Source organism: Brugia malayi, assembly GCF_000002995.4.
Source record: "Brugia malayi strain FR3 genome assembly, contig: Bm_v4_ChrX_scaffold_001, whole genome shotgun sequence".
Taxonomy (NCBI): Eukaryota; Metazoa; Nematoda; class Chromadorea; order Rhabditida; family Onchocercidae; genus Brugia; species Brugia malayi.
Window position 1 is genome coordinate 14,795,916 of NW_025062479.1, and position 25,053 is coordinate 14,820,968.

General features: G+C 30.3%; 2 protein-coding genes across 5 annotated transcripts; one reads left to right on the top strand and one right to left on the bottom strand.

The window, feature by feature from the left end:
* Positions 1-618: 618 nt before the first annotated feature.
* On the bottom strand, positions 619-15,722 carry Bma-dpy-22 (uncharacterized protein; the record flags this gene model as incomplete). Of its 4 annotated transcripts, XM_043074898.1 has the most annotated exons (41): positions 619-700; positions 910-1,003; positions 1,158-1,322; positions 1,420-1,572; positions 1,897-2,184; positions 2,323-2,587; positions 2,779-2,899; positions 3,137-3,246; positions 3,457-3,555; positions 3,882-4,079; positions 4,236-4,383; positions 4,775-4,950; positions 5,174-5,306; positions 5,403-5,576; positions 5,961-6,118; positions 6,490-6,663; positions 6,780-6,948; positions 7,301-7,475; positions 7,575-7,667; positions 7,926-8,061; positions 8,266-8,424; positions 8,678-8,858; positions 9,111-9,267; positions 9,342-9,454; positions 9,751-9,914; positions 10,072-10,255; positions 10,373-10,564; positions 10,710-10,948; positions 11,076-11,320; positions 11,655-11,787; positions 11,892-12,016; positions 12,400-12,612; positions 12,746-12,882; positions 13,219-13,408; positions 13,482-13,605; positions 13,705-13,838; positions 14,057-14,201; positions 14,486-14,590; positions 14,817-15,026; positions 15,212-15,313; positions 15,618-15,722. In XM_043074898.1, 41 exons carry the CDS (start codon positions 15,720-15,722, stop codon positions 619-621), a joined length of 6,468 nt encoding a protein of 2,155 aa, XP_042930832.1. The 4 variants fall into 4 exon arrangements, with proteins under 4 accessions (XP_042930832.1, XP_042930833.1, XP_042930834.1 ...); XM_043074899.1 differs by lacking the exons at positions 13,219-13,408; positions 13,482-13,605; positions 13,705-13,838; ... (3 more) ...; positions 15,212-15,313; positions 15,618-15,722 and having other exon boundaries at positions 12,746-12,851; XM_043074900.1 differs by lacking the exons at positions 12,746-12,882; positions 13,219-13,408; positions 13,482-13,605; ... (4 more) ...; positions 15,212-15,313; positions 15,618-15,722 and having other exon boundaries at positions 12,400-12,589.
* A 1,441-nt stretch (positions 15,723-17,163) lies between these two features.
* On the top strand, positions 17,164-23,825 carry Bm6525 (Uncharacterized protein; the record flags this gene model as incomplete). The annotated part of the gene is made up of 14 exons (XM_043074901.1): positions 17,164-17,250; positions 17,790-17,945; positions 18,329-18,388; positions 18,542-18,580; positions 19,021-19,097; positions 19,435-19,533; positions 20,027-20,180; positions 20,672-20,790; positions 21,266-21,368; positions 21,563-21,684; positions 22,142-22,247; positions 22,611-22,850; positions 23,171-23,361; positions 23,705-23,825. 14 exons carry the CDS (start codon positions 17,164-17,166, stop codon positions 23,823-23,825), a joined length of 1,674 nt encoding a protein of 557 aa, XP_042930835.1.
* Positions 23,826-25,053: the final 1,228 nt, after the last annotated feature.

A 25,053-nucleotide genomic window follows, 5' to 3' on the forward strand; every position in this document is an offset into this window, starting at 1 on the left:
TAGATAGTTATACTATAACTAGGAAATTGACTTAAGCTAACTGCTCTAATAAATGTTGCTATACCAATCACATTAAAGTGTTTGCGGTCAATAAAGTTATTTCATAACTGTTGACTTCTTTATTTTTTTCCAAGCCGATTAGTCCTATGTTATAATACCAGAACAAAATCAAACATTTAACACAGATAATACAATTTATATACAATAGGCAGCTTTTCAGAGGATCACCAGAGCAATTTCCATGAACTTACAATATATTATTCTAAAATTTCTTTGGATATTTATTTTGTCATCTTTTCGAGAATGATTTCTTCCCAAATCCCACATAAAAAAGTGTTTGAGCAGATTATGCCATCGCTATTGTCCATCCAAATGCTATAACAGAACACTAATAATTTCGAGCGCCTACAAACCTATCGGATGTCTCCTTCCATTCAGATGAGAATTTTTTACAGTGTAAAAGAAGCAACCAGTTTCTCCTTAGGAGGACTCATTTTACTATTAAGGGTTGCAGCCTCGAACTTACATTTTGAATATCAAAATTACGACACAAACTGTACTCGATCCGCAATTTTGGAATTCTGCGAGCTTTAGATTCCATAATTCAACGATCAAATGTTAGTACTGTTGTGTAGGATGATATTGCTGTTGTTGTTGCTGTTGAGGCTGTTGTCCATATTGTAACTGCTGTTGATTGAATCTAAAGCCATATCAAGAATTAATTATTCAAATCACCAAAGCTAAATCATACAAGAATTCCTCAAATGGGATATGTGAATTCATCTAAAATTTTATTTCATGTATGTAAGAAAGAAATGACTTTTAATTTATATCCTGGTTAATTAAAAAGAAAAAAAAAAAAAAAAAAAAACTGGAAAAAACTTGAAAGCTAAACAACAAAGCACTGACCGAGAATCATAAGTCGCCTGCTGTACCGACTGTCCGTAAGCTATACCACCCCGTTGTTGTTGATGTACAACATATTGGGAACCTCCTTGGACATCTGTAAATATAAAACTTCACATAAAAAACACAATAGAATGAAAATTTTAGGAGAATCTTCCATACGCTTTTTTTTTACGGAAACTTTTACAGAAATGATAAACTGAGAGACAAGAATTATTCGTTTGTGTTGAAAATGAAAATATCAGTTTTACCCTGCTGCATTTGGATTAGTTGTTGTTGCTGGGCATATTGCTGCTGTTGTCGTTGTTGTTGCTGCTGCTGCGTATGATCAACCATTTGCATAGAGTTAGCACCCGTTTCAACTTTCATTATCATATTACCACCATATTGTGGCGGTCCTGCGGAGATTTGGTAGGCTAAATGAAAGATCAGTAACAATAATTAATGATAATATACGATAAACTGTTGTTGGACGTTTGGTATTTACGGCCTAGCAAGCAGTGGAAAATTAACCATTAACATCCTGCATAGATGGCTGAGGTCCACCTGTTACACCTTGTTGTGTTGCAGTAGCACTACTAGCAGCTTGCGCTTGTCGCTTTTGCAAGATCATTGAGTGAATCTTCATTTTTGAATCTTCTGTTGTTTGAGTACCCATTGCGGTGCCTGAAATTTCTTTATTTAAGTCTAAATGCCTTCTTTTTTTTATATTATTTCATATGCATTTTCATTCCGTGTAGTAGAGTGATGAGACAAACCTTTTACTGCACAAATTTTTTTTGTTAGCAATCACCAGCTACCATAGGTTATAAACATTTTGTGAAGGTAAAACAAGTTCATCCAGGATCTCTTGCATGACATGTATATGAAGCTTGAGTTTAAATATCAAACCCGAAGACCTCTAATTTCCTCGAATTTCACATTGCATTATGAATTTTAGTTTCAAATCGTGGTATGAATGCCTTATGTGAAGAAATATTAATTCGTCACCTGCTTGCCCCGTACCAGATGGAGGCGCTGAAGGCCCAGATGCGAACTGCTGCGGTACACCTGTTTGCTGTGGGCCAGTAGCCCAGGTGCTCGGGTATGTAGGCTGCTGAGGTGGACCTCCACCACAGCCAACGGCACTACCCATTTGTTGCTGTTGTTGTTGCGCAGCGGCAGCCGCAGCTGCAGCTGCTACAGCTAGCTGATCAACAGTTTGCTGCCGCTGCTGCCGTTGTTTACGAGTGGTACCTTGAGAACGTGTAGAAAGACCTGCTGCTTTGCGACGCCCTCCTGCAAAGAAAAGAAATAAAACGAAATAGCGACGAGTTATTTCATTTTTTTTTTTTTTTTTTTTTTAATTTTAATTTTCAGGCAATATAAATTTCGAATTTGTAGGATAATAAAACTGATATAATCGGTAATAGCTACCTCTTGCACCTCTTGGCGACGCATTGTTTTGACCTCGTCCTGTTAGATCTGGTAGTGCTGGCATCGGACCAGATTGCCCTGGAAAGATCATCGCCGTAGCAGCGGTACTTGGTGCACCAGGAGTACTAGATGGAGTAGATCCATCGGGAATAGATGTGCAAGTAGGAGTTGAACTTGACTGGTAACTCATTGCACGGCCTTGCACTACAGGACCCAACGTTGCACCTACATCCATGGCTGCACCACCTGAGGACACCGGTACATTCTGGAATGAAAGGAGCCTTACACTGAATGAACTTTTACTGCTTTATCAACATTAAATCACTCACTGAATATTCTAATCACAGAAAGAAGATATGTCAAACACAATCAAAGAAGCTTTACTGAGCTATGCAAAATATCTAAATCAACCCAAGATTTTCCACTGCTACCAGTATGTAATTCTAATAGACATACCGTAGAACTAGCAGATGTAGTTGTTGAGGTAGCTGCACTGGAAGAAACATGATGCAGAGTTGCTGGTGTCTCTGATACATCCATCATCGGTGGTGAAAGATAGATATCCAGATTAGGCGGTCTGTAATAAATTAACATCATTTGATTATATCATTCTAGATCATTCATATCAGCTAAGTTATAAAGTTAATCTTATTCAACCATGTAGATTGTTCCTATTATTCAGCAAGAAAGAAATTAGAATTAATGATCAACAGGAGAACAGGTAGATTTATGATAAGAATTGAAGAACAGCTTGAACTATTTCCATATCTATAATCTATTTATAAGACTCTTTTGTAGGAAAAATTTAATTCACCGATCCATTCCACAAATCGTTGGGCGGACAAATTCATTGTAATGTGAATGATGAACTAAACGCTGAATGTATCGCTGTACAGGGACTGGCAAGCGATCTAGTTTTACCGCCTGTAAGAGTTAGGATTATGAAGAAATAGAGAGAAAAACGAACAATATGACAACAATTCAATTTCTCATATTTTTGGTAGTTCGGCAATCAAATTAGTCACAATATCCAAAGCCAACATGGATGAACAAGCAATTTTATGCTTCAAAAAAAAAAAACCATCTTCATATACGATTTTTGTTGGGTGAATATAAATGTTTGAAATCACAAACCTGTAACATTGACCAGTTCCAAGGACGTTTCAGTAAAGTTGAATCAATATTCAGATATTGTATTATATCGTAAGCCGATAACTTCACCTTTTCAGCAAACTGAATAATAAAAGCTATCCTCCATAAAGATAAAAAGCAAAAACTATCTTTTAACAAACAGCAAAATTGAAATAAACAGCTAGTTATATATAGCTGAAGGTAACAGATGAGTTAGAAAAGACAAATGACTACATCTGATTGCCTACGTGTATTGATGTAATACTTTGAAATACATACAAATAAACCATATGATGTAGTGAATATTTTATTACTTTCTTTGTTTGCAAAATCAAGAAGGAGAGAATCTTTTCATCGATTCACCGTGAAAAACTTGTTTCTGATGTTTGACTGTACAGATCCAGAATTTAAATAACACTGAAACAAACCTGCAACCCGTGGCGATTAGCTTTTACTGTAGTTTGAATTATTTGCCCTTGAGATTGACTCTTGCCAAGTTTTTGAGGTGAAGTTGGTAAAGTGCCATATGGTTCACAAGTTATCAGTTCGAATTGGGGCTTTGGAATAGGCAGAAATTGTATCAGTGAACGAAGTTCAGGAATTAAAGCACGTTCGTTCAGTTCTTTCTATAAAATTATTTTTTATAATTTCTAACTATAAGCTGGACCTCAAATGTCACTAACGCATATGACCACTTTTAATATCTCAATTTTTTGACAAATTATGACTTAACGGAAAATGACTGCAAATTTTATACTCAGCAGTAACTTTTAGTAACTTACTCGCAGTTTTTTAACGATTAAGGAGTAAGTAGGAAATCGAAATTTAGTATCTGGATCCTGTGTATTCATCGCTGCTGCATTCATCGGATCAGTAATCGACCACACCAGCAGAGTAGATAACATATCATAACATGAATCGAACAAATATCTAAATTCGAGTGGAAATTTTTACAGTTTTCATTTAGTAGGCTTAGGTAAAAAAATCACCACTCCTCTCAACAAAAATTAGTTAATAGAAAAATGAAATTAAAATTTAGCATCTCAGCTGCACTATTTTTCATCACATGAACTATTAGACGCCATTAAGGAAATAAAATCAACATGGCTGAACTAAGTAACTAGAACTTTCGATTTATTAGAAGCACTTCGTTTAGCATCCACTCATGGATTTGTAGACATGTACAATACGTTAATTTTTATACTATTGTATGATGAAATGTAAAAAGCAACCATATTGAACCTCACACGATTAGTAAAAAAACAAAAGGAAAATGTAAACGAACGGTAAGTAAAAGAAAAGAAATTAAAAAATTGTTCACCCGTCTCGCTCCTTTGAGATAACTCCATAAAGCATTAATTGAAACAACGTCAATGCCCAGGTATCACAAATAGAAGTATGACATACTGAGTCAAACATACCTCCAACCAAGGATATGCGCAATAGAACTCCTTCACGTTCTAACGAAAATATGCGCAAATACGGTAAAAGAGGATTCTGTAAATATTACAGTTAACAAAATGATTTCTCATTGTATTCCATTATTGCCCACTTTCTCTATATAACTAACACATTTTTAGCACTGTCGTCTAATGCAACACCTTCGAATTTTGAAACGTAAACTTAGCAAAACATTCACTATATAAAAAACAGCTAATAAATTCACCTCAAAAACTCAACATAAAAGAATAAATGGAAAAGAGTAAATGCTGCCACCTACATCTTTAGCTTTTAGTGCCAACTCCTGTAGCTGTTTCAGCATTGAACCAACCAAACCATCACGTTGCTGCTCCTCACCGTTCAAACACGTCAGTACTAAATTCAAGAATGGCTCTTGACTCAGTAACCATGTACTGAAAGCATCAAACTTCAAGCATCTCAAATGGCTACAGAATTTCTCATATTTCTCAGCCAAAATAACTTAAAAAGAACACATTGAAAGAATGTACCTTTGCTGAATTCTTTCCTTATTATTATCCGACGAAGTATCAAGCATTGCTGCTGCTTCTTTGAGGAATTTTCCTTGCACAGTAATCGCAGGGAATGAGGCTGGCAAATTACCCGGTCTTGGACAAGCATGCACCAATGGACTAATCAGCCAGTAAGCTGTGATATCTTTTAACCTGAAAACTTCTTTGTCACTAATATTAATATTTCACTTTCTATTTTGGCATTTCATTCTCAAAAATGACCAAGTGTCATAGCGATTATGGACAGGTGAAGTGTTTTTAATCCAGTATTATTAGTTACCTATTAAATCATGAATAATTTGGAAATGTTGCCAGGTGGATCATAACACTATAATAGTAAACGTACTATAACAGCTTATGGTTAACCAATACTTTCTAAAGATCTAAAAACTTGCAAAAAATGCATTCGGAGAAACTGAAAATACACTAAAATTTGATGGCAGATACAATTTTCGACAAAGTTTTTTGAGTTATTCCTTCTTCTAAAAAAAAAAACTGTGAAAAGAACTGGACAAAGATGTTACCAACGTTACCAACCTGAAAGCTTTACCGACAGCAGCCGGTGGTAATTTTTTATCAGATTTATGTGATTGTGTAAATAAATCGCGACAACATTTACCAATTTCACCAAGCAGTGCATCGGCAGCAATCGCACCCTGCTGAGCATGTTTACTCGTACAACCTTCCGGTGAGATCTATGATAGGCAAATTACCATTAATAATGTTCTAAAAGTTTTTTTTTTTTCTTTTTCGATCAGTTTAATATTTCCAATGAAATAAAAAAATAAATTCTGAGTTAAAGTATGGTAATACAATCGTGATAATTCCATCTACTTTCCCACAGGAGTAATGAAGAAGAGTGTTTTTCAAAGTGATTTTTAATATTATTTTGGATGACGATAATGTTGCATATAAATATGAACTTTCTGTGAATAAAAAAAAAAAAAAAAAAATCAGCAAAATTTACGCAACTGGAAGGGTATATAAATGAATGCAAAATAAATAAATAAAAGAATGATGAACAAGAAAATAGCACAAAATTCCAAGAACTATGCCAATTTTATACCTCTCGAATCATTAACTTAAAATCGAAATAAGTGGCCCGTGTATTCCATATATTCAAAACATTGAGCAGCTTATCGATAAGTGATTTTTTACTATTTCCATTACAAATAGTTAATTCGCGTACTATTTCACGTTCACTACGTCTTCGCAAAGCCATGCGTAATAATTGTTGACCCTGAAATTATGCGTGGGAAGAAAGAAAATAAATCATCAAAGAATTTTGTTTTAATTTAGTCAATGAATAAACAGCAACAAAACTCCAAAGTGTCGGAATAGATTTTGTGTACAAACCAAGCAGTTTTTACGCAGCTGATGAGAGGAGAAGCAATCCAATGCACCATCTTCACATCGTCTGTATATTCGTTGGGTGACCCATTCCTGCTCGCACATTGCCATCAGTACTCCTTTTGACAATTCCGCTATATACTCACGACGAAATACACGTTGATCAATCGGTTTACTATTGCAGACAAACATATATCCAATTAACAGCTAACGAGAACAACGTAAACAAACAACAAAACTTCACGAAGTGTCCAGTTATTCCATGTAAAATGTTTTATAGCCAAGTGCACAATATAATTATATTTTGACTTCAAAGGACAAGTTTACATCACAATTTCATTTAATAATGAGATCGTGCTTTTATTTATCCCAATTGCAGCCTACTTCAATTAGTGACAAGACCTGCCCAGTTTGTTACAGCTTTTTAGAATGTCCTACTTTAATATTATCCAGTTGCTGTTACAATACAACAAAATTCCTATTTCCACAACTTTGCAGAAGTAAAAGCAATAAGTAAGAAAATTTACTCATCCGAGCATCGATCTCTCAGTTTATGCTTGGTGTAATCGGCAATCATACAAATTGCAACCAGCAGTGCACAAACTTCATCGCCTATATCATGCAAATGACCTTCTGTTAAGATCCATCGATCCGCTTTACAGATGTTCGAACTGATTCGCTCACCAGTATACTGCGGTGAAACTATAATCCACATATAAAAGTAGTATTTAACATACCATCTTCTCTATTATACTGTTAGTTCTGCTATTTATTTAATTCCATTTCCGCTAAATAACTTACGAATGATTGGTTGGTCACTTTGACATACAATATTAGCTAGCACCAAAAGTGCTAAACAAACACCTGCTTCTGCATCCGCATCTAGTACTTTGCCTAAAAGTAATTGAAACTGATAGAAAGTTGTCAAAAAGATCATTAACCATATTCTTCAAAGACTTCAGTTTACTACATTTAAAGCATCCGATCAACGCATCCTAATTTTCGATACTACGTCGTCTTGAAGAGCGGTAAAGTGTTTCGAGAAACATTATACTTCTTTCGTTAAATATTTTACATTTTTCGATGAACAAATAAATGTCCATAAGGTAATAGAGTGATTTACTTTTAGCTTTGATAATGATTATAACTAACCAATTCCACAGTTAAGTAATGACTTCAAGGCTGTATGTAATAATTGATGAACCAATGCATTTATACTGAAACAGCTACGCCCCGCCAGAAGCATATAAAATGTCGCAATATTATAATGACATGTCGAGTCTTCTACCTGCATGAAATTATAATGTTAATATCATTAATTTTTCCTTAACTTCACATCTCAAACTTCAAAAATCAAAAATCAAAAAAAAAAAAAAAAACACTTCAGACTTTCAACGCATTCTCATGATAGTACCAAACAAGAATAATTAACTAAAAGTTCCTTCGTTCTGACAAATTAAAACCTTATTTTAGAGAATTCAGAAGCACTTACATTGATTTCCATCAGGAGATCCGGGAATGTTGAAGTCCCACCTTGCAAACTTGAACAACAAAGTGCTTGAAGAGCACCACACCAGTCCAAATATTTCTCTACTTGAGCTGCTTGAGCACTAACATGCCCACAAATATTCGCTAATTCAACCAACCGATCCTGAAATTTCTATTTACAAATCATGTTCCGACACAATGACACTTCCTAACAGCATCTTTCAAGAAAAGACTTCCCTCGTCAGTTTTGTTCAATCTAAATCCTGTTCGGCCAAAAAAAATTCTTCAAATCAAATCATCTGATTTAAATATTACATGTAAATTGAATAATTTTACTGGATGCAAGTAGAAAATATTCGAAGAGTACAATAATATTAAAAATATTATATTAGTTTCAATAATAATGAATGAAAGACCCCTGTAAGTCGTTCCACTGCTGCTGAACCACTACCAATTCCCGTATTATCATTTCCGCCTGCATTGCCAATTCCGTGTACTGCAGCAAGCAATGCGCTGACAACAAAACTGTATCGTGCATCATCTGTTCCATCGATAACTGCATGCAAACGACGATATTCATTAAAGGAAAATATACGCCTAGAAATAATACATCGAATTAACCACAAGTGATGAGTTATGAATGAAAAAAAAAAAAAAAAAAAAAAAAAAACAGTTCCAAGGAAAAGATGACGTAGCGATGTCTTTGTTAGTGTAAAAAGTGAACAAAATTCAATCTCGCTGTATTCATATACATGATAAATACCACTGTAAATATCACCACTATCCATTATTGGTTTAATTTGTCCTACCCAAATAAATGAAATTTAGTATCTTCCAAAATATACAAACTTTGGTTCCTCCAGCAATTCTTTAAAAGTGCTAGCATTGTACGCATATCGCTGTCCTCCACATGGATTCCTATCGCCAATATTGTGCGCCGGCTTCCACGGCGGTATCACCCGTTTTAGCAGTTCGCGTTTTGCTTCAATTTTACGACTACACAAACCTGTAATGGATATAAACAGTAAGAAACAGTAGGTTAGCCGACACGAACTTTCCAAAATTTAAACCATCGCGAACCAGTTTCAATGAGTTGTTTCTTTGCATCGAGTACAAAAACAGCAATAGTACGTCCCCATCCTGTTAAACAAAAATCTGATGATTTCAGCTGACTTTCAATTACCCGGTATAATCTGCAAATACTTTTAAGATGTCGCTGAAAAAAATCACACTATGTCAATAGTTTTGATAGCTAAGGTTTGAGAAATTAAGTGTCAACATAAGCATATAAGTATTATGGGAAAGATAAATTACTAAAATTATTTTAATTTATTTGTTGGCTAAGCTAGCGATGATCTGTATTGCCTGATCTTCGCCAGCCAATATTTGACAACATTCTTGGGTATGTCTTTTTTCTGAAAGTAGATTTTTTTTTTTTTTTTGATTGCAAAGAAAAAAAAAACTAAAGGAAAACAACAATAAGACATACCCTTGTACAATATTCGGTGCATTTTGAGAGTACAGAAAGTAATAATAATTATGGGAAATGTATGCAGTTAGAACATAGCCAAGTTGAGCTGATAAATTACTTGGAACACAGTCAACACGACGCTCCAGAAGTACTCGTTCAATTAATACTAATAGAGGTAGTAACTGAAACATGAATAAATAGATTCTCTTTACTATTATTGCTACTTAGTAAAATATCGTACTGACTGTATAATTCAATTTTATGGTAAAGAACAACAAAACAGCTTTAAAAACCTATTTTCCAAAAACAAATGAAGAAAAAAGCATGAAAACAGCTGACCTCTTCAGCGAGCTCCATAATACCTGCAATATTCTGTGCTAGCTCACACATTTCTAAGATGATATCAAGCCCTTCAGCGGTCGGCAACAGGCAACTGTGTCCATCAACAAAATCCTGCACCATTTGAATGAAAGATTCACAGCACCAGCCACAAAGAACAAGTTGATCATAGTATGTACATGATCTGTAATTAAGATACATAATTCCACAAAGTAAACTGGTGGATAAAATTAATGATTTTATAATCAAATTCCATTAAAAAAAAAGTTATCACTTCGTTTTATAAATAATGCGGTGTTACCTGAATTTAGCCATGCTTTCTTGAACTTGTTCACGTGTAGTTCGCTTTTTAAATCGAATTTCCAACGGTTTATTAAAAGAAAATTCGACAACAATTCGCTTTTGCCAAAGTTTTGCTAATTCACGTGCCAAACGCCTCAATTCCAGTTTCACAGCGTCACGTTCCGCACCAATTCCATATAGTAGAAGAGATCTGCAAAAAAAAAAAAAAAAAAATGGAAATGCAAGTTTGTAGAGATTCAACTTAATAATGAGCATCCAAATTTAAGATCATTTTTGCAATGCTGTTTGAGAATTACTAACAAAGAATTTAAATCTAATAGCAAATCTGTGCTCACCTCTGATTGCATTCGCTTCTATATTCAGCTGACTGCGGAATGGGTAAATGTATCAATAGCCGTTCATGTACCGATAAATCTTTAAATAAAAATGGGTGCTCATCGGGTAATTCAGACGGCATCGTTACAAGTGGAGGTGGTGTCGTTACTGCTCCTGTTAAGAGCGCTGCAGTTGTTTCATTTGGTTGAGATACAAATGTCGACGGAAATGCAACCGTGTTCGATAACTGTTGATGCTGCTGAAATTTCTATGGCACTTCTTTTTTTTCAGGATGAGCAAGTACAACTTATCTGGATTGAAAAATTACAGAATCATACAAAATGCAAACAAGTAAAGGATATTCAAAAGCGTAGAATAATATTTACTTTTTGTTTGTCTTCCTTACGTTTCCTGATTTTTTGCATTAATGGTATATATTCCAACATTTCACCAGTCCGAATTAATTCCTTCATATATAAATCATGGGAAAAAACACCAGCACGTTGCAACTCAATAAACAGAAGCATTAGATTAGCAAACTCTTGAGAAAAACGGTTTTTGTCGGTATTTTCTGGATCCGGCCCTTCTGTCACAAGAAACTCTAACAATATTTCTTGCAGAGTTAACGAACCTACAAAAAAATATCGACTTCTGAAAAGAAATAAAAGAGCTTAATTATAAACCGCATTCTGTAAAACATCATTGCATAAAGTAATAGTGCTGAAGAAACCAAAAATCATTATTGAGCAACTAACTGATATGTGTTAGATCAAAATTGATATTAACTGCTTTCTTTCGACAGCTAATATAAGGCTTTTTTATACCAGCTATCTTAAGGGTTATCTTAACGTTTATTTTAAGCAACCGAGCTAAAAAAGATTTGTTTAGATAATATTTGGTTCCAGCATGATTTAAACAAATAAACATCTGAGACGTATGGTTTACGAAATGATTGGATAATATACCAAATTTAAACGTTTTTCGATGATTAATCCGGAATGCAAGCAGCTGAGCGACAAGTATAGCACGATGAGTACCTTCCCTTTCTACTGTTACTGCCCACTGTAGAAGCATCTTCACGCGGATTGCATGTTCGTGCTGCAAAGCAATAAAGACATATGTGCAAAATTATAAGACAAAAACAAATAGAGCAAAAATAAAATAAAACTGAATATGAACTCTATCAAGAAAAACTATCTCACCTCAAAGCTTTCTTTGGACGGTCCGTTAAAAATCACTGCATAGATCTTTTCGACGCAGTTTGGTTGGTCCAGACGTGCAGCATCAAGTACACCAACTATTTCCAGACATTGCAAAACCAAAGCTGCTGAAAAAAACAAAAATTTTTTTCTTTTTATGAGTACATTTAAATTTAACAAACTTCTTGGACCCTGCATAAAATTTACTTTTAGACCAAAAGAGCCTTATGCTTCCAGAAAGCATTCACGACTACAAACAATCCCATTCAATCTGTTTGACGCTAAAATTATCTGTGATTTAGATTGTTTAGCCTAGTAATATTCCTCGTCTCACTGATGTGAAAACAACTACGTGAGACCTTACAACTTATTTAATTTTCAAAGTTGATTCACGAAATGTTTTGAAATCCTTATAGATGCAAAGAAAAATGTAATCAAAAGAGGTTTGAAAATAATCCTCCATATATTACAGATAAACAGACAATAAAAATCATAATTGTTTTAGACAAACCAAATCCCTTCTTCTGTGCATAATTCAATGACCATTTATTTTCGCAAGCACGAGAACGACGTCGTACTTCAGCCAACCGAAGTTGAATGAACTCCTGCAATCGCTCAGTGCCGTGACCTGGTGGTAAAGGAAGGCTTTCGAACGGACAAGGCAGATGATCCAGTGGTGAACCGCACAATTGATGAAGCATTGTTGGCGGACGTCCTGGTGAAACTGTAGCACAAAAGTTAAAAATGAAAACTTAATTACAGATAAAACAATTGAGCGTTTCGACTGCTCACAGTTCTATTACAGCTATAATTTCAAAATCCTATTATATCTAAAGTACACCAAAACCATAGCTTACCTTCGTATTTATTCCATATCAGAGCAGCAGGGCAATCAATTAATATAGCATAGAGCATACCACAAAGTGTCAAAATTATTGCACGCTGATGAATGCATTGTTGCATATCATCGAATAGCTCAACACAATCCACTGATCTCAAAAACAATCTACTCAAAAAAAGAAAAAGAAAAGAAAGAGATAAGGAAAAACATGAATTTAGATAATCTTTCCTTTCTCAATCACTAATTAGGGATCCAGAAATACTGTGGCATATAATTCTTTATTTTCTAAAAAACGTTGTGAGACAGAGTTATTCTTTACAATAATCTGGCAATACTGTCAATACTATTCTTATATGTGGTCAATAATAATGTTTGCTAGGTAATAAAATTGGTTACTTGAGATAAAGCAACACTCAGAAAAAATATATATATATATGTTTATATATATATTTTCTATACATATAGAAAATATAATATGTTTAAGCAAACCTTCCTTCCCGCTCCTCAGCTTCGTCTCGATACAGTTCCAATCTATGACATACCAAAAATGCACATCTTTTCGATAATACTATATTTTGTGTAATTTGATCCGTGTATTGACAAATAAACAGAAGAAAAAGACGTAGCAATGTGACATAATGGGAGTGATTGGTACTTGAAGCTGAAGCGAATCCGGATCCTGCAATCAGTTCCTAAGAAGTATCACAACCCCTTAATTACAGTTAATATTATAGAAACTGTCTTGCACTTACCATGATGCAAAAAAGGATGAATTAATGTCTTGTCATTCTTACGATTTTCAATAGGCTGCACAAACCGGTCATTGAATATATCCAATAAATCCATCAAAAATTCTTGCTTCTCAACCATTCCATCCTAAAAACGATTGGGATGCATCGGTTTCGTATAAAAATAGAAGGAAAAAAATAGTTATAAGTATTTGATAAAGCGTATGGTAGAATACCAACAGTTTACCTCGTATGCATGTTTACAAATGTATACAAAATGTGGCCATCGATCAGTATAAACAATGTTCGATTCTAGTTTGGCGCTATCGCTCATCTGATTAAGCATTAACTTTATATATTTCGTAAAAAGGGATGCGAATTCTGCAAAATATCAAAGGAATTCTAATAAATTAGAAGATAAAGTATTTAGTCTAACACTTCAAATGATGTGCATCGGAAAATTCAGGGAATTAAAGCAAACATAAATCGTATAAATATGAAGTCTTAATTTTATTAACATTAGCATATGTTTGTAAAACTTCTAGAACTATATCATTACTAATCTAATGTTGCTCTGTACACTTAAATTGAAATCTAACCGGAAGCCAACTGGTCAGCAGTAGATTTTTTCTGTTTGTTCACGTTACTATTACATCCTTGACCACTGACAGCAATTAGTTTTAGGAACCATAGTGCTCGATTAACTGGTACTTTATAATCACATAAGTATTCCAATGCATCTTCCTATGATAGCTTTTAGCATTTAACATTAACGATATACAGTAAGACAAATTCGGATATAGAATGAAGTTAGTTTACTCTAGCTGCTCATTTTATTGTCATTCAGAATTACTAAAAATATAATTAATTTCAAATATGAGTTTATTTTTTTGAACAATTCTGAACAATAATGGAATTATTTGCCAAGTTTTCAGAACATCAAACAAATATAATCAAGACATTCTTGAGACCATAATATTAAGTGTTTAAATTACTACAAATGACCAGATAATATTCAAAAATGCAACCTTTTTGCGAAAAAATGGTGGTTTCCGGGCTAAGACTGCTAAAGGTTTGCCATGAGCTAAATCAGTGAACCAGTCATTTCTTTCCTTTGATTTCTTCGCTTTTTCCTATAAAAAAAAAAAAAAAAAAAAACTGGAAATATTATTGTGGGTAGAATTTTTCGATTAATACATGGATCTTGTAAAATTGAAATGCGATTGATAAAAGGTATTATTTGACAAAGGGAGAAATTCAATTCTGTAAAATGTGTTGGGAATGAAACTTAATGAAAAAATAAAATATTAGGAATAAAATTAATATTGTGGACATAACGTAAGGAATGAAACAACCTACCGCATTATGGCTAAACTGTTGGAAATATATTTGCGGGCCACCTCCTACACCATTCCCTCCGCTTCCAGTACTATCTTTAGTAATAACACTTCCGGCACGCCTTCTTTCTTTATCAAGATTTGCATTTAATTCCATCTTTTTTGCCATTATTTGCATTACTAACTGCGCTCCACGTAACATCGTATCATCCAAACGATCCAATCGTGGCATCTAAAATACATTCCTAAATTATCTTTCGTGACACTAATCATATTTGTTCTATGATTCAAAAAATCATATTTTCGGCAGATATCATTAGAATCATACAAATGTGAAAAATTCGTCCCGTTCAATTGCTCCGACAAAATGAATTACAGTTTAAACCAGGAATTATACATTACTAGATGAAATAATACCTTTACGTTATAAACAATTGATTCATGTTCATAAGATGTCACAGCAACTTGATAACCTTTTTTCAAACGATCGGCTCCTAAATTATCTTCTTCCTGTTTTACCTAAAAAATAATGAACACATCGATAAGAAATAGCTGCGACAGCAATAATAAATAGCAGTTGAAAACTAAAATTTTATTGAAAACCAATATAAGAAATGATTTTCACAAATGGTTTGTGATTTATATGTACAAGTTTGCATTCACAACGGATTAGAATCGAAAATGTTAACTATTATGGTCCATTCACAGATAAATTTGGTTGTAGAAAGGCTTGATTTCGATTCTTCATTTCTATTTTGAATTTATAAAAGAAGATTTTGTAACTAAGAAGGCAAACAGGAAAAATAAATGCTAAAAAACTAACATCTTGCGGATAAACATCGGGTGGTCCTAATCGATTTCTTTTTAGAGCTCTTCTTTCAGGTGTCTGATAATGCCATGATATCACGTTCAAACTTTTCATTCCCATTTTTTCTCTTAATATTCAAATAATCATTTCTGATGCCTGTAAAACAGATTTATTTAAAACATCCAAATAATATATAAGGATGTCTGACAATCAAAAATAAAAGTATTATTTTGAAAAGATATGAACAATATAAAAAACTGTAATTTATTATGTTTGGGAAACACAAAACGTTTTAAAGTAAAAGTAAAGAAAAAGAAATAAACTGCATCTGTTATTCAAGAATTTGAAAATAGACGTATAAACAAATATCACTTGAAAGAAATTTTTAAAAAAAGTGTGGAATTCGAAAAAATAAGCAGATATATTAAATATTGATGTCTGATACTAAAATACATGTATAACAAACAAACCTACGTCCAAATTACGACTGTTGCATTTTGACTACGTGCATCAAATTTTGAAATGAAATGGTGCAGGATAGTTTTATCGTTTTACACACAAAATAGTAACTGACATTTTACAAACGTTGAAATAATAGAGTTGTGAAATAGTTAAATAATTTATTATTAAAATAGTTATTGCATCACTTTGCAAGACAAGTAATATTAGATGGTTAGTGATGACAAATTGTACTATTAGTGATATTATAAAGTAATCTACTTAAGTGAAAATTATTATTAACTGAAATAATCGTAATAGACAGTGTTATAGTGATAATGATAATGAAATCGATAATAATTTTGTTGAAATGACAATGATTACATTAAATGTTGCCAACTAATTAAAGACTGCGCTCTCTAACATTTTCAATAAAAAAAGAAATGAGAGAATAATAATTTTGGGGCATCGATATAAAAGTATCGAATTCCTACAATTATAAAATTGAAATGTCAAAGAAAATTGATAATTATAAGAATTTAGATTTTTTCATTTTTTTTTTCAAAGCAAATATTTTCATCAACTTTCTTTAGTTTTGATCATATATTGAAAAATTATTCTGTGATTTTTTTTTTTTTTTTTAATTACTGATTATAGTATTATTTATCACATATAACTTATTACGTATCATTTTTAGGTTATTGAATGTATGTGTGTGGTAATGCATCATTTCAATATATTGTTATGGCATTGGTGATTGTCATCACTCTTTATCATTAACGTTTTATCACTCCGTTAAAATCAGTGATTAATTTTTACCATCTTTGCTGTGTAAAAAAAATTCGGTATTAAAATAGCGTATTGATTACGTGTTAATTTGAAATAAATAAATGCATGTATTACTTGCATATAACATTCTACATTTGCTTTTTAAATTGATCACGTAAGTTACGTTCATATTAGAAGACGTACGTTAGTTGCGCAATTGTTGTATTCATACGACAACGCATGCATTATTTGCGCATTTGCAAAATTTGAATAAATTTATGGATATAAATAGTTTGAAGGGAGGACAATTTCATCATTTTCTCTATCCATTTCATGTAAAGTTTATTTATTCATCATGATTAATTCTGCAAAGAAATTACAATCTGATGAATTTTCAACAGCTACAACAGATTCTAATATTTTAGATCAAACACCCCTACTGGTATTATTTCGCTAATATATCACTTTGATATCCTTTTTTTTTTTTTTTCAAAGGGAATAATAATAATTTTTATTTCGAACCTAATAATCATAACCATAATTAAAATTCTACTTCAAAACATATGAAGTTGAGTCTGGTTTGAAGAACATATTATAAAAAATCAATGATTAAGATTTATTATTAGATTGGAAGAGAGAAAGAAGAAATGAAATGTACATAGCATGAATGAACGCTAATTTAATGAAGTTGAATCAGATTGAAATAAGAATTATTTATTCTTATTAAATTGAAGATAAGATTAGAATTGATGATTAGTACAAATATATGAGGAAAGCAAAAAAAGTTATTCAAAAACGTTCTGATAAATGATGAATTATATAAACATGAATGAACAATGATTTGATTGATACAAATATGGATGACAGCAAATTATATGCAACAATTTCATCTTTCTCTCTCTCTCATTGTTTTGGTAATTTTTTTAAACAATAGATAAAGGAATAATTAATATTTAAATTTATTAATTCTTTCTATTTCAGTCACAAAAATTGAAGTCAGGAAATGAAAGCGAATTTAGTGCAAAAAATCGTATGTGGGAAAGTATGAAAAGTTTAAGTCAAAATTTTAGCATAACAGGAAGTCAACATTTAAGTCGAACTTCTGAAACTACAAATATTGCAAAAGATGAACAGCAAGTTAGTATGACTTCTTGCAACTTCTTTTTCATCGAATTGATAAGATATAAATGCAAAATCAAATGTTACTTATTTCATTTTTCATATTTTATGCATTCATATGAAATGGTATCTATTAGATTCATATGAAAATTTGTAAAATAATCAATGCTGATAACAATTCAACTACCAACTATCAAATTTATCAGCATATGAAAGAAAAGAACAGAAGCGAGAAAGTGACAAAATAAGGTTAAAATCTTTTAAAAAAGAAACGAAATTTTGAAAATTTTTTTTGAAGTTCATCGATTCTTGAAAACTTATGCCATTTACAAGATAAATAGCAAGGAGGACTAATAAGTAATTTCTGTTGATGTATTCACGATATTTTATCCATTTTACAGTCACAGCCATTTATTACAATGGAATCATTAACAGCTATTGAAGATAATATGATTGAGAAAGTAAGTTTTTAAATTCCACTAACTTTTAAGAAAATCAATTATCAGTTCATCTATTAATCATTTATGAAATAAAACAAAATAAAATTTGAGTAAAATGAATTTGTATAATTCATTTGACTCACTACCGGAAAAAAAGAAAATTCATTCTTCTAGAATACAATCAAAATCAGTCATCGTTCAGGAAAAAAAATTGTAAGTTATTAGTAGGAATTTTTCATTTTATTATTTATTTCTTTGCTAGCAAATTTTACTTCTCTAAATCTAATAATATTATTATAGAAATAATTAGCATCGTTTATGTTAATTAATGCTAATAAAAATTAATTTCTTCTGACCATTTTTCTTACTTATTCTCTGAATACATTGATATTAGCTAGTATTAATTTAGCTAAAAAATAAAAACTTATGGAATACTATGAGTATATAAAAATTTGATATATTTATAAATTTTAAAGTATTTTCGAAATATGTATTGGTATAACCATTAGTTTATGCATAATTAATTCTAAAAGTTATTATCATTCAAACAAAAATGACACTGTATGATGATTTGAAAGATAATCAGAATTAAAAATTAAATTTCTCTCAATTCCTAAAGTACATTTTGCCTGATTTTCAATTTTAAAATTTAGGAGAACCCATCTCTTATATCGTTAAGCACATTTTCAATTTCTTCTCGATTACAAAAGCATGATGACCATTGCAGACGGTAAAAATTAAAATTTCTTCCAAAATGAGACAGAGTTTAAATGAGAAAGAATGTGACGAACTGATAAATACGAAAATAAGAAATGGAAAAAATAATTATTGAAATTAATTAATGAGCCTTCTTGCCCTGAGATAACACAAGTGTAAAAAGACATAATTTGTTGATAGAATTCAAATTTGGCATATTTATGTTAAATTTATTACAAGGCCATGAAATATAATTCAAGGGAATACTTCTTAAAGTGAAAGAAATGATTTGAAAAGTATGAATTAGCCTATTAAATTATTATTCTTTAGAAATAATTTCATTTCATTTTACTCAATTTTCATAAATGCAGACAGCATCGTAGAAAAATGTGGCATACCCGAAGTAAATTGAAAAAATCTGATGATAAAAAGAATGAGGAAAATTTTCTGGAACTTTTGGATGAATATAAGTAAACTTTCAAAATTTCTTTTCTTTTTTAATTATCATTTCGATATTAATTTTATTTAAAATAGTTCTTAACTTTTATGTTATTTGTTGAATTTGTCTTCCATAATTTTCATGTTTACAATAAATCACCTAAACAGTAATTTATCATAAATTCTATTTTAGCAATACGCTAAACAGTTTTTCTGTAGTCTTCATAGCTTATCCAATTGCTGTTTTGACAAGTTAATATCATTAAGTGAAAAGAAATGATGGAATGAATATTTCTAAATTAAAAAATTATTCATGGATTTTAAGCGTAGCATTTTATCAGTGGTACTGAAACGATATCATGTAAATGAGAAATGAATGCACGGAATATCATAGAAAACAATGATATTATTTCATATATATATATACTAAGTATTTTAAGTTTCGCATATATATGTTAAATTTTATGTTTGTATACTAAATAATATCAATAAATTTTTTTTCAAAAAAATTGATTTTTAATTTAGGCAAAAAAAATTCGTTTTAAATTGTGTATGTAAACAAACGCGTTGGAGTTGGTTTAATAATTTATGGGAAATTATCAAAAATATTTTTCGTTTCATTCGACAATTTATTTGGTGTTGCTGTTGTCCACCAATTTTAGGTTATTGTTTAAATAAGGTACATTTTATATATATAATATTATTTCCATTGTCATCTCTTAGGCTTAATATCTGTCCCTTTTTTCAATATTTTTTTTGGTTTTTTTATTATAATCGCTTTAAAATTTTTTCATCTAATAGCACTTGGAGTGCTGTTAATAGTATAGCAGAATTGCTGAATTGAAGCATAGAGAAGTACGATCTTCTAGCAAGCTCTTAAGATAGTTACTTATGGAATAAAGAAAACAAAGCATCAGAAGAGGTTATAATCATTTTGCTTTTTGGAAAAGAAAAAAATTTTTTTTTGAGGTTCTTTCTTTTCTTTTACTTTATTAATTCAAATTTTTAATTTTTTATTGACTTAATTAGCTTGATATGAGCTAATTAAGTATTCATTTCCAACTTAATCACTTTTTTTGCATTTTTTTTAAAATCAAATTAGTACTAAATTTAAATTTAAATTACAAAATTTCTATACTTAGGATTGCAGAAACCAGCCAATTATTTTAGATAGCATTTTGGCCACCACCACGTGAATATTACTTTTTCATTGGTGGTAATGCGAAAAATATCAGTAAAAGTGATCGAGAACCATTAACTCAACAATGTATCGTTCGTAAAGCTAATAAGTGATTTATTTGTTTGGCAGTGATAATATGTCAACTAATTAAATATAGAACTTAAAGTTGTAATTGAATGTGACATTAGTGTGAAAATTAGTAAGCGACGTAGGAGGATGTCAATAAGATATGACTGTGACATCATTTATCCTAAGATTATGTCATTTCTTGCTTATCATTTCATTAAACTTCACATTTCTTAGCTGATATTTCTGACAATGATAAATTTATTTTTTTTAAAAAAAAAGAAAATTAAATGATCAGTTCCGATCAGGAAACTATAAACATATTTTGATGCGAAAAGTTCATATTCCAAAATACTCCAGCATTCATCTGCTACACCAAAAATATTATAAATCCTCACTGTATGTCCATAAGATTAAATTTTAATGATAGTAATGAATTAATCAATTCTTAAATTATCTTCCACCTTTTAAATTATGACAGTCATAAATTTTTAATAAAATTAAATTTTAAATTACAGAAATTGTCTGAAGCGAAAAGATTTGAGATTTGGTTTCGAGCATCAATGTGCTACTGAAGTATTTGGAATTGAATGTTTTGTTACAGAAACAGAAAAGAAAAATGTTAATCATCTTTTTTCATAACTAAAATAATAATTTTTCTTTTCTAAATTTATTAAAAAAAAAATTTTAAAAAACTTCAATATAAACTGCCACAATGTTATATGAAATCGTTAAATTTCATATTTGATACTTAATAAATTGACAAGTTTGGCATATTGTCGAATAATAGCATAATGATAAGTTTATAATTTTAGCATATTGCTTGTGTATTTGTCAGAAAAGCACGACCACGTTATACGTTGTTATTCTCACATCCAAATGGCAGTGATATATCCGATCACCTTGTTGGATTACCTAATTTGCATGATGCAGCAAGGTTTATAATATATTTTATCATATTTCAATCAATTTCAAAGAAAAATTTGTCAGTTTTATCGGAACAATAATTTTATGTTATTAATAACTATATCATCATCACATAACATAATATGATTACAAATCAGTTTTGATTATTTAAAATTTGAATTTTTCAATGTTAATTTGAACATAAGCCAAAGCTTATCAACCATCATAGAAATTACCATAATATAATTTACTCAGAGCAATTCCATTTAATACTCTAATTATTAATTCGATTCATCTATATCGTCAATTGAACAATACCGCAGTATCATTATTATAATTTTAGAAATTATCAGGAATAAATTTTACTAATAAAAATATTAACTTATTATTTTGCTTATCATTATTATCACTAGCAATTTTCTAGTTAATGCTTACTTTTTTTCTAACTGTAACAAAAGAAAAAAGTAAAAATTTATTTCAAATTATAGATTTTTCAATTGTAATATATGCTCATACGATTATAGTGGCTATGGAATTAGTGATGGTAATCCAAGTGAAAAAAATATGTATTCGGATATTACTGCTGTATATAAAGTAAATTATTACTAAATTTTAATAAACTTTTCATCATTTTATGCAGAAAAAAAAATAATTTTTATTCCTGACTTATTATCATAAAGGTTAAACTTTCTTTTTTCGAACACTAATTTTGTCAGTTTATAATTATCTATTTACCTGTGAACTCAAAGTGAATCTTATAAGATTGAAAAGTCTTAAAAATTTCAACCAAAAACTAAAATTTCTGTAAAAAATGAATTTCGTAACATCCCAAAAAAAAAAAAAAAAAAATTAGACAGAATTCAAGTAAAAATATAATACTAACTAAACTATAATTATATAAAAATAAAACCAATTCAATATTTACAAGTTAATACTAATTATACTTTTTTTTTTCAGTATCTTTTGGAAGATTTATCAATTCCAGAAACAAATATTATATTATGGGGTTATAGTATTGGTACAGTAGCATCGATAGAATTAGCTAAACAAGCTAATAAACTTGCTGGCTTAATACTTTTAGCACCAATAGCATCAATTATACGAACAGTTTGTTGGGGAAAATGTTGTTGGAGACGAAATAAGCAATGTGATCATTTAGCTAATTGTTGCGGTGATCGATTTAATAGCGTCAAAAAGGTTTCAAACACTTTCAATTATATAATTAGAAAAAAACTTTTTAACTTAATACACTTATTGTTTATTAGAGCCTTAAGTTCATAATTTTTTCCACTTCTCTAATAGCATACTGTAGTGTTATTTGTTTTACGTTATATAACTTTTTTTTCTTTAGAAATATATACTAATTGAATTAATATTTAATTTAATAACTTTTGCTAATTCCAAATTCCTTCAAAAAAAAATTTTTCTAGCAAAATTAATTTGAATTAATTTTTGTATATTTAGTATAAATTGAGATCATTATAATTCATTCATGTTTGTTTGTTTGTTTTAATTAGATAAGCGAAATTGAAATGCCAACATTGATCGCACATGGTGTGCAAGATATGATTGTGACAGTTGAGCATGGGAAAGCATTGTATCAGTTATGTCCTGGGGCTGTAAAGCCATTATGGATACCTGATGTTGGCCATAATAATCTTGAAAATAGCTCAATGCTATGGCGCAGAATGAGAAAATTCATTGATAGGTTAATATATGAATTTTTTTCTCTACTTTCTAAATTTAAAAATTTACTAATTTTTTTCTTTGGTATTAATTTATTTTTGTTGTTTTTTTTTTTTTTTTTTTTTTTTTTTTTTTTTTTTTTTTTTTATCATTTTTATTTTTGTAAAGCAAAAAAGCACAAAAAGTGAAAAATTATTTATTAAAATCTACAAATTTAATTTTTGCAATGATTTTTCCTTTTATTTCTTATGTCTATTCTTTTTTCTTTTATTTGTTTTATTTTCCTTTTTTAAATATTTTTGTGCCAAATTTTAGAGATTCAAAATATCAGGAAAATAAATAAACTAAAAATAAATTAATTGCAGAGAAGCACGACCACCATTACAACGAACAAAATGTAAATCATTGAAGAAAGATATTCAAAATAGTATTGATTTACTAAATGATTGTAATCATAAGTGTGAAAGAAAAAATTTATTGGTATAAGTGAAGAAATTTACATGATAATCATTAATATGCATTGTAAATTTGTTAATAAAATTTATATTCCATTTTTTCCTGTATTATTTGTACTCTTTATCAAGTATTTATTACTTTTATTTCTAATAATGAATACTACAAATCTTTTTATGAAATATTTTTTTTGTGAAATAAAATTAGTATAGAATTTTGTAAGATGTATTTTACCTCTTCATAAATCTTCAAATTTTCCTTATTATGTACATAACTTATGTTATCATCTTTTCTATTTTAGTTCTTAATCATAAAATATGGCACTTAATTACTTGAAATAGAACGAAGAAAAAATAAGTCGACATTATTCCATTCCATTATCACTTAATTAATTAATTAAATGAAGTGATATCTCATTTTTCACTGAAGTAGGAACATTTTTTGCTTTCAATTATATTCGTTTCATTCAAGTTTAGTATACAAATAATATATTTAAAAGTAAGAATATTTTTTGTTTAAATATGTGAAAAAGGATAATTCTGCTCACACTTATTTATTCAAGTACAAAATATGCCATTAATGAAACAATAATTTAAACAACATAATTCATTTCATTTTAGTTTATTCTTTCTTTATTTTTTATAACAAATACTATAATTCTTTTTACGAAATAATAAACTGGATTAGTAGAAAAGAAAAAAGAGATGAAATAGATTTGTTTATTTGGTTTTAATCTGGGGTTAGCTTTTTTTTTTTTTTTTAATAATTACTTTTAAAACTGAAAAATTTTTTTTTTTCATTTCTATTCATTCTTATTATAATTAATTTTGTATTTTACCTTTGAACTAATGCAATAATTCAAATTACATTCTTTTTCATAACCAAGAAAATATGCAAAATTGTTAGTCAAGAAGGTGTCAAGAATTTTTTGTTACATAGAGCACTATTGTGAGAAGCTTTGCAGTAGAAACATTTTACCTTTCTGCTGCATTCTTTCCTTTGGTGAGTTTAATTTCATGCAAATAGTACATCGTGGCATTTCAGTCGAGAATCCATTAACGAATATGCTTGACACGTTTGACGTGGTTTTTACCATAAAATGTGCACGGTCTTCATTGTTTGATTTCACAGTTTTTGGTCGAGGAGTGAGAAATCTCACCTCCATTTTGGATAGCAGCCAATGTAGAAGTTTCAATATGATTTTTTGGATTCGCTTTCTTGTGTGAGGCATATTTTCTTTCCATAGGGGTAAATGAGAACT